Here is a 13,307-nt window from a genome sequence, read left to right on the forward strand (position 1 = left end):
ATCTTATGTAGTTCTAAATCCATGTAGAAAAAGTACTTAAAAAGCAATGATTCTATGAATGGGAAGAGTAAAGGGAGGTTTACTAGGGCTGTCATAATAAAATACTTACTACAGGCTGCGTGGCTTAAACCAGGGTTCCCCAACCCCCGGCCTGTGGACTGGTACCCTTCTGCAGCCTGTTAGGAACTGGGCCGCACAGCAGGAGGTGAGTGGCAGCGAGTGAGCAAACCTTCATCTGCTGCTCCTCATTGCTCCTCATCACTCACACTACCGCCTGAACCCTCCCCCGCACCGCCATCCGTGGAAAAATGGTTTTTCACGAAATCAGTTCCTGGTGCCTAAAAAGTTGGGGACCACTGGCTTAAACAACAGAAATTTATTTTCTCATAGTTCTGGAAGCTTGACGCCTTAAGATCAAGGTGTCAGCAGGGTTGGTTTCTTCAAAGGCCTCTTTTCTTGACTTGTTGATGGGTTCTTTCTTACTGTGTACACACTTGGCCTTTCCTCTGCATCCCTGGTGTCTCCTCCTCTTATAAGGACACTAGTTATACTGGATTAGGGCCCTGCCTTTATGACCTCATTTAACCTTAATTACAGCTTTAAAGGCTGTATCTCCAAATATAGTCACATTGTAGGTTTGGGCTTCAACATATGAATTTTGAGGGACACTTCTCATCTGTAGCGGGAGAGAAAATTTCTTTAAAATCAAACTTGTGGAATGATAACACCAATAAACTGTGATATATTATGGCATAATAACTAGAGCAAACACTAAAAAGGCCATACAAAGAGATGTACATAAAAAACACACTAGATAAGTCAAAATGGAATTCTAAAATGTGTTCAAGTAAACCATGGGAAGACAGGAAAAAGAAGATAAAATGAACAAGCAAAAACCAAAAAATAAATGGTAGACCTAACATATCAATAATTACATTAGGTATACATGGTTATATGCTAATTAAAGGAGATTTGCAGAGTGGGTTAAAAATATCACTATATATTTTCTGTCAGAAATTTACTTCAGATATATTGATATAGGTAAATGGAAAGTTAAAAAATAGTAGATGTATATACAAATATTAATCAAAAGAAAGCAGTGGCTATTTGACTATAATTTAGACCACAGAGTAAAGAAATAAAAGATTGATTCTATATAGAGTCAAACCACCAAAAGCTCAATCCTAGACGTGTATGTGTCAAATCACACATGTGCAAAACACATGAAAAGAAATGACAGAACTGAAAGGAACAATAGGTAAATCCACAATTAGATTTGGAGACTTCACAACTCAGTCAACAATTGATACATGTGGACAGAAAATCAATAAGGGTATAAAAAACTCAGTGACACCATCAAGCAAAAGTATATATTTATAGAAGAGTCCATCCAATGATAGCAGAATACACATTCTTTTCTTATTGCCACAGAACATATACCAAGACAGACCATATCCTGGGCTACAGAGCAAACCTCATCAAATTTAAAAGAATTGAAATTATACCAAATGTGTTCTCTCACCAAAATGGACTCAAAACTAGAAATCACTAGTGGAAAGATAACAGGAAGATCTCCGAACATTTGGAAAGTAAACAACACACTTTAATATATAGTCCTTGGGTCAAAGAAGTCTCAAAGGAAATAAAAAACATGCCAAACTTAACAAAAATGATAATACAACATTTCAAAATTTGTTAGACACATATAAGCAGTACCGAGAGGGAAATTTATAGCACTAAACACATACATTAGAAAAGACTAAAAGGCTCAAATTAGTAATTTTAATTATCACCTTAAGAATCTAAAAAAAAAAAAAATCTTAAAAAAAAAAAAGAGCAATAAGCCCAAAGCAAGTAGAAGGAGGGAAATAATAAACAGCAGTAATCAATTACATTGGAAACAGAAAAACAATAGAGTAAATCACTGAAACAAGGAGCTGGTTCTTTGGAGAGATTAATAAAATTGACAAGCCTTTATTAATATTGATGAGGAAAAAAACGAGAAGACACAAATGACCAATATCAGGAGTGAAACAGAGAATATCACTACAGACCCTACATCAAGAGGGTAATAAAGGAATGCTACAAGCAACTGTAAACACAAAAATTTGACTACTTAGATGAAAAAGACCAATACTTTGAAAAGCACAAAGTACAACAATGTACCCAAAATGAGATAGAAAATTTGAATAGTCTTCTCTTAAGGAAATTGAATTACTAATTTAAAACTCCTCGAGAGATCAGGTACAGATGGTTTCACTACAAAATTCTGTCAAGCATTTGAAGAAAAATAATATCAATTCTATAGTTTCTTCCAGAAAATATAAGAGCAAGAAACAGTTTGCAATTTATTTTATGAAGTTTGTACAGATAGCGAAACCAAAGACAATAACAAGACCCCCCCAAAAAAACAAACAAAACCCTCACGAAACTCCCACCTTTATAGAACAATGGCCATCATGAATATAGACCTAAAAATCCTTATTGTAATATACTATATGGACAAGGCTAGGGAAGAACAGTCACGTGATCACAGCAGTCGATGCAGGCAAAGCATTTGACAAAACTGAACACCTATTTCATGATAAAAAACTCTCAGAAAAATAAGAACAGATTTTATGGATTGGATTGTGTTCCCCAGAAAGGTATGTTTAAGTCCTAACTGGCACCTTAAAATTTGACTTTATTGCAGATGTAATTAAGATGGGATCCTAAGGGAGTAGAGTGGACTCTTAATCCGATATAACTGGTGTCCTTGTAAGAAGAAAAGAGACACCGAAAGTGCACAACGTGATGACAGAGGTGTGGGAATCCTCTATAACAGCTACCACCAGAAGCTACGAGGAGGCAAGGCAGGATTCTATCCATAACCTCAGTGGGAGCCTGATTCTGCTGACAGCTTAATTTTGAGCTTCCAGCCTCCAGAACTATGAGGATAAGTTTGTTATTTTAAGTCACCCACTGTGTGATACTTTGTTATAGCAACCCTAGAAAACTAATACAGAGGGTTACTTTAACTTGATAACATGAATCTACAAAAATCCTACAGCTGCTATAGTATTTAATGGCAAAGGACTGAATGCTTTCCCCCCTCTGGGAACAAAGCAGGGGTGTTGCCTCTTACCACTCGTATTCAGCACAGTGCTAGAAATTCTAGCCAGAGCAATGAGACCACAAGTGAAATAAAATACATATGAATCAGAAAGGAAGAAATAAAACTGTCCCTATTTGCAGATAACATGATTGTTTACACAGAAAAGTTCAAAGAACTTTTTGAACTAGAACCAATCACTGAGTTCAGCAAGATTGCAGGATTCAAGATAAACAAAAATCAATTGTGTTTTGCTTGAGGACGTGTTTTAGAGCTCTGTTGTACAACAGTGGGCATGCAGTTGACAGTAGTGTACTGTATACTTAAATATTCAGAGGGTAAAATTTATATTATGTTTTTTACCTGAACAAAATGATCGATTGTATTTCTATATGCTAGCAATGACTTTTGGAAAACAACACTATTTAGCACTGCTCAAAGAAAAAAAAATACTCGGGTGTAAATCTAACAAATTGTGTACAGGACTTTTATGCTGAAAACTACAAAATCATGATGAAGGAAATGAAAGACGGTCTAAAGAAATGGAGATATATACTGTGTTTAAGAATGAGGAGACTCAACCCTGTTTGCTCTGTCATTTGGGTTATTGGCAGAATTCAATTCCCTGCAGTCATGAGACTGGCATCCCTGTTGCCTTGCTAGCTGTCAGTTTAGGGTTGTCTTAGCTTTTCAGATTCCACCCACATTCCTTGGTTTATATTCCCCTTTCTCCATCTTTACAGCCTGTAAAGGCAGATTGAGTCCATCCCATGCTTTGAGTCTCTTCTTTCTTCCATTTCACCTCTAACCCAGCTGGGAAAGGGTCTCAGCCTTAATGATTATGTGATTAGATTTGGCCTGTCTGGATAATCTAGTCTCCCTATTTTAAAATCATCTGATAGTAACCCGAATTCCGTTTTTAATTCCCCCTTTGCTATGTAAGGTGGTATATTCTGAGGTTCTGGTGTTAGGACGTGGCCATCTTTGGGGGGCGGGGGTGGGATTACTCTGCCTACCATGTATGCTAACCCTGTAGCGGCTTCTCATTGCCCATGACATTGTTCAGTGATCCCTCGGGGTCTGCGGGGGATCAGTACCAAAATCTAAGGATGCGCAAGTCTCTCACGTAAAGTAGTGTGATATTTGCATATTACCTATGTATATTCTGCTGTATACTTTAAATCATCTCTAGATGACTTATAATACCTAATAACAATGTAAAGGCTAGGCAAATAGTTGTAAATACAACAGAAATGCTATGTAAATAGTTGCTACCATGTGGCAAGTTCAACTTTTGCCTTTTGGAACTTAAGAAACTTTGTTTTCTTCAAATGTTTTTGATCTGTAGTTTGTTGAACCTCTTGGTATGGAGTGCTGAGTGTATATAGGTTTCTCACAAACTCCTTCCTACCTGTTTGGTTTTATCTTGGTTACAGCCACTTGTGCTCAGCACAGGCCATGCCTTTCATGTTTGATGTTTTTGCATGAGTTCCCTCTGGTTTAGCGACTTTCTGTGAGTTATCATTCAAGACTCAGGGCAGACATCAGCTGCTTTGTTCCCAAGGAGAGGTAGATGCTGCACCTTTTGTTTCCTTAGCACCATAATTATAGTGCTTCTTACATTATGGAAATAATTTTGCTCGACATTTGTTTCAACCAGTAGTCTGTGAATTTTTTGGAGGGCAGGGAACATATTTTATTCAGCTTTTATTTCTCATCCCTAGTGCAGTATCAAGCACACAGTGCAGTGAGCCCCTTCTAAAGGCTGACTGAGTTAGTTAATGAACATTTGTTTTAGTAGTAGTAAAACATCATTCTTTGAGCAGCAGTTGGTTAAGTCCTAAAGTGTGATGTAGGACAGGGACTCAGATTCATCATCCTTGGTTCAATATGTGTAAGTACCAGTTCTGGAATCAGGACTGATGTTTCTGGCAGGAAGGTTGAGACAGGCTCAGTGATGTTGCATGGAATACATCATCACTTGGTGCCTTTTCTACATATATAAGGTCAAGGGTTTGAGCCCGGGCATCAGCAGACCTAGATGCTATTTCTAAGCAACCTTAACTTCTCTCTGTGTGTCCCTTTTCTTGTACAGTTGACCCTTGAACTGCATGGGTCCACTTATAAGCAGATTCTTTTCAGTTGTGAATACTACTGTTCTACACAATCTGAGGTTAGTTGAATCTGCGGATGCCGAGCTGCAGATATGGAGGAACCACAGGTATGGATATGGAGGGCTGACGCTGATTTTCGATTAAATGGAGGGTCAGTGACCTTAAGCCTTGTGTTGTTCAGGGGCAACTCTATATAAAAGTGGAAGGAGATTCAATTTACTTCTGAAACCGTTTGAGTGTTTAGTGTGTGCCAGGTGCTGGGGATTTAAAGACAAATAAGAAATGGTCCCTATCCTCCCGGTGTGTGTAACAGGTGAGGTTGCCCTTATGATCTGGTAGGTTTATTCCAACTCTGACAATCCATGATGCGTTTGTCTTTCTCTTCATTAGAGCACACTTGGGAAGAGAGGTAATAACTTTAACCTTAGTTTGTGGGAAACATACATAGGTAGTGCATTGTTCCTTTGGCCAGGAAGTAAATTTGAGACCCGATTACCATTTCTGCGCTATGAGGTAACTGTATTTGCTTCATAAAGCCAAAAATACACCGGAAACCACTCTGCACTTTTGATGTCATCCTCTGTCTCTGGAAGCAATAACAATTTCAAAGCCTAAGCTGCTTTGAACATTTAAAGGTGGTTTGAACATTTAATCCTAAATACCAGTTACCCCTCTCCCTTTTCTCTTTTTTTTCCTTCTTCTGTTACCTTTCACCTTTTCTTTTCTCCTACATTCAGACCCCTACTAGGAAGTGCTAAATGGTAATACACTTAGAAGTGTTTCTTGAAGCAATTAAAAGAGAAGAGTTTGGTATTTCCTGTTATGGGATTTTAAAAGGTAGATTTTGTGTTAAATTAGTATTTAGTATGTTACTTTTTTGCTGTTTTAAAGCAGTTTTTTTCCATTACAAATATCATACTAATCTCTGTCATTTCTGTTCACGAATGAAAAACATTTGCACAATGCTTATTCACCTATGAATGCAGGTTTTAGTTAAACCACATAATGCCCTATGGCACTATGCCGACAGGCACAGAATAAATAGCACAGATTTTGTTTCCTGAAGATTGATCATTCATAGATCAGTTGATAATTTTTTTCCAGGTTGCTTTTTACATTGATGATGAGAAATTTTTCACTTCTGTAGAAAGCTATGGATTTTAATAAACCTCTGTCAGCACTGCAGACCTACCTACTCAATATCACTTTTTTATCTTGAACATCTTTTCCAGAAGAGATAGGAAGTGATATTTGCCTTTATTCTTAAAAATAACATTGCTGAAAATAGTAGGGGTGAGGGCAAATGCTTTGAGAGAATGGGTTTGTGAATGATAACTTATTAATACAACAATATGTTGCACTTGCAAATTTTTAAGAAAAACTGGGAACCTTTTCATACACAGTTTGTGTTACAATATTACCTTTTCAATAAGTACTTTTATCACCTTTCTTATGTTTAAATATCAGTGTTTCTTTTGTTATCAAGCATCTTAGCTTCCTCTCCCTGCTCCCTGACTTTCCTTGTTTTTGATATGTTTTACGAAATTTAAAGTGTAGTCTGGCTTTCAGAAGGCTGTTTCCAGTCTCTCTGATTTTATTGTTGTCAAGAAATTAATTCCCACCATGAGTTAAAAGGTTGTAGTGTAAAGTAATTGGGTATACTGCTTCTTTACATTCAACTTTTAAAAAAAATTTATTTCTTTATTGGCTGTGTTGGGTCTTTGTTGCTGTGCACAGGCTTTCTCAGTTGCAGTGAATGGGGGCTACTCTTCATTGTGGTGCATGAGCTTCTCATTGCAGTGGCTTCTGCTGTTGCGGAGCACTGGTTTTAGGCACACGGGGTTCAGTAGTCGTGGCACATGGGCTCAGTAGTTGTGGTGCACGGGCTTAGTTGCTCTGTGGCATGTGGGATCTTTCCCAGACTAGGGCTTGAACCTGTGTCCCCTGCATTGGCAGGCGGATTCTTAACCACTTTGCTACCAGGGAAGTCCCTACATTCAGCTTTAATAAGTTTCTTTTATAGAGAATTAGTTCATATGTAATATTCATGAGTGGACATAACTTTTACTTTTAATGACTCATACATTGTAGGAGAGAGTGATTTAGTGTGTCCAGAAATAGTTGATTTGAGAACTTCTATGGGTCCCAGTACTCTGTAGTTCTGTAGTTGTTGTATTAGGGGTGATAAATTTTTGAAATAGCTGTGTTCTATTATTTATTACTCAGACTTGATTTACCTGGATTGATATGCTTCCTAAATTTTATAGTGGGCTCCAACATGAGCATATTATGTGCAACAAAATCTTTTTGTTACATTAACATAATTTTAAAATACTTTGTATATTTTGTTATAAGGCAGTTTTAGGAATAGTAACCTTATTCTCCATAATGATTGAAGGTGATAGCAGTATGAATGATCCTAAACCACTTATATTAGCTTTAGAATATCCTTATGGATATACTTTTGAACATAGAGATAGTTGAAAAATTCACTTAAAACAAAATATTGAAGTCTTAACTGTGATTTAGTAAGACAGGAAGGCCTGTTGAGCAGTCTGTCCATACATCTCAGTGCCAGCCCAAGTAAAACTCTCAAATTACTCCTTGCGTGTTTGATTTCAAGCTTCCTTGCTGCAAGTGAAATAAGAATAAATGCAGAATAGGATGTCAACAATGCAGACAGTTAAGTGGGATGCTATAGGTGTTTTCATGAAATACAAAAGCAAGATTTGAAGTGTCTGCAAGTAATCTGTATGTTGCTGATGGTGGAGAGTAAACTCTTCACTTTTGAGGTAGCATTCTGGTTTGAAAACAGCAACTTACATTGAACTTTTTTTCTTCACCTTAAGTATAATAGTGATCTTTCGTCTTTTCTTTTATAGGGATTATCTTTCCTGTTTAAGTACATTTTTTAATTAGTTATTCTGTAGTTTTCATAGAGAAGAGTAAAATAGTCTAAGAGTCTGCCAATCTAAATGCCATATTTTTTGGGGGGGGGGGTGGTTAAAATTACAAACTCTGAATATTTGTAGGTGATTAAGCTGTGTTCACAGAAGTGTACCAATGAAGAAGATGGATTTTTTTTTTTAAATTTTTGGCTGCGCCATGCAGCATGTGGGATCTTATTTCCCCGACCAAGGATTGAACCTGTGCCCTGTGCAATGGAAGTGCAGAGTCTTAACCACCAGGCTGCCAAGGACATCCTTGGAATTTTTAAAATAATATTTTTATTTTTCATGCAAATATGTTACATTTGGTGTTTACTTTTATTTTCTAAGTAATGCAATATTGTGTCTTAAGTAAAAAAATGGTATTGTATCCTGGTATGTGACTTAAATTTTTAAAATTCTTTATAACATTCTGCTTTTGATTATTGGCTGAAATTTTGTTATTAACATTCCATTTTTCAAAGGCTACACACACACAAAATCATAAATATACACATTCATATAAGCACATATATACAAAGAACTACACATATATATCATATTGTATCTTTTTCTTTACCCACTTTTTGGAAGACAGATTTTATTATGCTAGGCTTTCCAAATCACCACCGATTTTCTCCTAAGCTAGTTTTTCTATAATCAAGGTGAGCTGTTGTCTATTGGCAGTGTTGTCCTAATTACATACATACTCTGATTATATTAATGGGTTTATGGAATAGAGGTGGTTGGGTCAAGATGAAAATATTCACTTAAAAATAATGATGAAGCTCTTTTAAAAAATACAACTGAACTTTGAAATTTAAGAAATTTTAACATTTATAAGGATGTATTTTAGTGATTTGGGAAATTCTCCTAGAACATGCTTTAATAATATTTTGACTAATTTTTTTTCAGCAGCTTTTTCTTTAGGTAGACCAGAGTCTTCTCTCTTTAAATACTGCTCACTTACCCAGTTTCTTGTCTTTGGAACAGTGGTGAGTGAGGCTTACACAGCTGTGTGCTGGTAAACATTTAACACCCAGCTCTCTGGGTGAGGGGATGCTCTGATTGGCAGCATTTGTTGATTTCTGTAGTGTCAGTACTTCCAACAGAGCAGGTTTTAAGCTACTAATGTGATGTCAGTGTGCAAGGGGTATGCAAGAGCTGGGCACACACAGCTCTCACAGGCCAAGTGCACGTTGGGTTCAGCACATCACTGGCTTGTCCCCTCATTGCTCCTTTTTTCACAACTAAGATTATGAATCAAATGATTTTATACATAGTGTTATTCTTTTATTGTATTTATGACTAGAATATAACAAGTGCAAAATATTTGTGAGTATATAGCATTATTGTGATATCCCAAACTAGAATATTGACTGGTATGACTACGCTTTTTTTCTGTTTTTCAGTTGGGTGGAGAGCTTTGGATGTGAGGGGCTTGGATTATTATTGGACATTTTGGAAAAGCTGATCAGTGGCAAAATGTAAGTATTGCTAATCGTTATTTCTAATTAAGCTACATTTGCATGTTCAGTGATGATTCCAACATTGATATCTTTTATGCAGACAAGAAAAAATTGTAAAGAAGAATCAGCACAAAGTCATACAGTGTCTAAAGGCCTTGATGAATACCCAGGTATGTGCATAGAGTTGTACTGTAGTCATTCTTTATCAGTTCTTAAAGAAATTCTTATGAAATAGAGTTATGTAGTATAGAATTTGCACTAAAGTGATGTATGGCTTTGATAAGCATACATTAGTATATAATGGAAAAAATATTGAATTGTACTGATCTCTAGTTTTGTATCAAATCAACTGTCTCTCAACAGGAGAAACTTGGGGGTGAATAGACCCTCTTCTTGTGCTTAAACCCTTGTGCACAGATTACTTCTCTTTACTTCCTGTCCTTCCTCCCTACCTCTCTACCTACCTACCTACCTACCTACCTGTCTCTCTTCTTTTTTGTTCCCCTCTCTTCCTCCCTTCTTTCTTCTTTTCTAATTTTCAAAACTATAGTATGAATCAACTTTGAAATCATACACGGTTATTAAATGTGGTCTGCAGTAATACTTATTACCAAAGAATTAAGTTGGAAAGACATAGTTTTTATAGTCTAGGAATTTAAATCTTTAATGAAATTAATGTGAATAGATATGAACAGGTCCCAGAGGTGGGGCAATGATGCTTAATGTACGTACAATTGACCCTTGAGCAATGTGTTTGAACTGCACTGGTCCACTTATATGTGGATTTTTTAAAATAAATAAATATTTGTACTGCAAGTATATCTTCTCTCCTTTATGATTTTTTAAATAACATTTTCTTTTCTCTACCTTACTTTATTGTAAGAATACAGTATATAATACATAAAACATACAAAATATGTTAATCGTCTGTTTACGTTATTGATAAGGCTTCCAATCAAGAGTAGTTAAGTTTGGGGGAACTCAAAATTATACTTGGATATTTGACTGTGTGAGGAGTTGGTGCCCCTAACCCCTGTGATGTTCAAGGGTCAACTGTAATATTGAGACTAAATATAATATGGTGTATCTGCAGATTGAATATTTAAAGAGGATACATTAGAAGAGAGAAATAGTTTATGCTCTGTACTGAAACTGGGTTTATCTAACTGTGTTTCTTTTTTTCCATACTGTTAAATTAGCTCTGTTCAATGCTGTATCTCTAGCTCCAAAATGTAAACACATCTACCTCATGATATGTGCAGTAATAATAGGTGTTTTCATTCATTAGACAGTGGGAGAGAAAATTTTACCTATGGCAGATGACTATTTATGTTTTTTACCAAAATTGTGTATTTTAATTAATTTTAATTTTTAATATTTTTACCTTATTCTCATTTTAATTTTTTTATTTTTTTGGTTTTTTCTTTTTTTTATTCTCATTTTTAAAATAAACTTTTAGAGAACTTCATACTCAAGTACTTGTACTTAAATTATTAACATTTACATTTCTTTTAATTAAATGCTGCAAATATTTATATTTTCTAATTATTTTTCTTATTGAATTGTTTATGGATTTTTCATAATTTTCTGGAGCTACATTTTCTATTTTTAACCAATGACATATTTTTCACCTCCCTGCTTCCTCCAATCAGATATGATTTTCAGGGAAAAGATCTGATGTAGAAATCACAAGTCGTTTCTGTATTGAACTCATTGTTCTGTGAGAATTCGATTTTAGATGTATTATATAGCCTTTGTAGAGTATGTTTTAAGAGTGAGTGAATAAAGGAATCAAACTGCTAATAGGAAGACATCTTTCCACACTGAGTATATAATACTTGCTTTGGGGGGGCCCTTCTAAAATGACAACATAGAAATTGGAAATTTCATTGGTGATGGTGTTACTGAGTCCAAGCTCATTCTGCTTGCCTCACGACAGGCCAATGAATCAGAGATGAGGTGTTGAGGCAAGGAATCCGACTTTATTTAGAAAGCCAGCAAACTGAGAAGATGGCAGACTAATGTCTCGACTTTATTTAGAAAGCCAGCAAACTGAGAAGATGGCAGACTAATGTCGCCTAAAAAACCATCTTATGGGGGTCTGGATGCTAGTTTGTTTTATAGAACCAGAGAGGGAGGGGCTGTGGGGAAGTAAAGTTAAAGGGCCATCACTCTTACAAAAGATCTCCGGGAATAACCGGCCTCAGTGAGGGGATATGTTAATTTCAGCCATTCACACAGGTGGGCAGGGCAGATTGTCCCCTGGTGGGCTGAACAGAGGCCATTTAGTTTAACATTCAGGCAGAGGGGCAGTGTTCCCAGAGGCAGGCCATCATATATGATTACCATAACAAAAGCAACAAAAGCAAAGGTTAAAGTCAAAGAAACAGATCTACCATGGAGTCCGATTTACCTCTACACAGTAACAATGGGAAGGCTAAGAGTAGAGGAAACCCAGGAACATTTTTCCAAACCAAAGGGGTGGGCCATTTGGATCATAATTTGAATTTGAGAGGAACGTTTTGGTTAAAGTGAGGTGGTATGTGGAAGATAATATTCCTACTTGGTTTGAGACTGAATTGGAAAGGGAGTAAACTTTATGTATTTACATTTGAATTAATATAATGTGATTTATTGTTATAATAATGGATTATTTTGCTTATAGTTTATGTGGAGCTGGAAAACGTTAACTACCGTTTGCATTTATTGCTACCACCTATTATGATACAAATAGAAAGTTATTGATACTTGGAATTAGTATTATAATGTCTGAATTCTAAATTTAATTGTGAAAGTTTTTGGTAAATTTTTTTTTCCAAGATTGGTTGATGACTTTTCTTATACCTTACTGTGAAATCTTTATAAAAGTTCATTGAATGATGAAAAATACAGAGAAAAAAAAATATGGTACCTTGTTTGGTACTAGTTGTTAATTATATAATTGATATTATGAGAAAATCTGATAGCACTGTATGAAATTGAATTTTTATAATACTAAACTGAACTTCATAGTAGTTGTTATTTTTTATTTTTTCAATAAATGTATTTATTTATGTATTGGCTGCATTGGGTCTTTGCTGCTACATGTGGGCTTTCTCTGGTTGTGGTCAGCAGGGGCTACTCATCATTGCGTTGTGGTGGCTTCTCATTGCAGAGCATGGGGTCTAGACATACGGGCTTTCAATAGTTGTGGCTCACGGCCTCTAGAGCACAGGCTCAGTAGTTGTGGCACACGGTCTTAGTTGCTCTGCAGCATGTGGGATCTTCCTGGACCAGGGATCGAACCCGTGTCTTCTGTATTGGCAGGCAAATTCTTAACCACTGAGCCACTAGGAAAGTCCCATAGTAGTTTTTAAATAGAAGATTTTGAATATGTATTAGGAAGAATATAAAAGTCAAGATTTGAAGTTAAATACCTTTAAATTAAGAGGTAATTAGAATAGGGGCTTCATTTTGGTCGGTTAACTTTGGTGTGTTTCTTAAGGTGTATACCCCTAGTGAGGGTGCCTTGTTCCTGAAGCCAGCCCCCTCCCCCCATTATCTCTGCTGCTGGGATTAACTCACTATGGGTAATCATTCAGCACCAGTGTTCATGTAGTGTTGGATATCTGACATAGAGATTTAGGGGATTCACCTTCCCCTATCTAGCACACCTCAATGGCCCGAAATTCCATCTGTTAGGTAATAATAGGCCTCAAGTAGAATA

At 36.2% G+C, this 13,307-nt stretch overlaps 1 protein-coding gene across 6 annotated transcripts in view; it reads left to right on the forward strand.

Annotated features, from left to right (window-relative positions):
• Window positions 1-13,307, forward strand: part of DIAPH3 (diaphanous related formin 3) — a 485,817-nt gene that overhangs the window by 140,034 nt on the left and 332,476 nt on the right. For all 6 annotated transcript variants that reach the window (XM_057707607.1, XM_057707608.1, XM_057707613.1 and 3 more), the window contains 2 exons: window positions 9,545-9,619; window positions 9,702-9,771. In XM_057707607.1, coding sequence (XP_057563590.1) covers window positions 9,545-9,619; window positions 9,702-9,771 — 145 coding nt within the window. The remainder of the gene's footprint in view (window positions 1-9,544; window positions 9,620-9,701; window positions 9,772-13,307) is intronic.

Source organism: Hippopotamus amphibius, chromosome 14 (assembly GCF_030028045.1).
Source record: "Hippopotamus amphibius kiboko isolate mHipAmp2 chromosome 14, mHipAmp2.hap2, whole genome shotgun sequence".
Lineage (NCBI taxonomy): Eukaryota > Metazoa > Chordata > Mammalia > Artiodactyla > Hippopotamidae > Hippopotamus > Hippopotamus amphibius.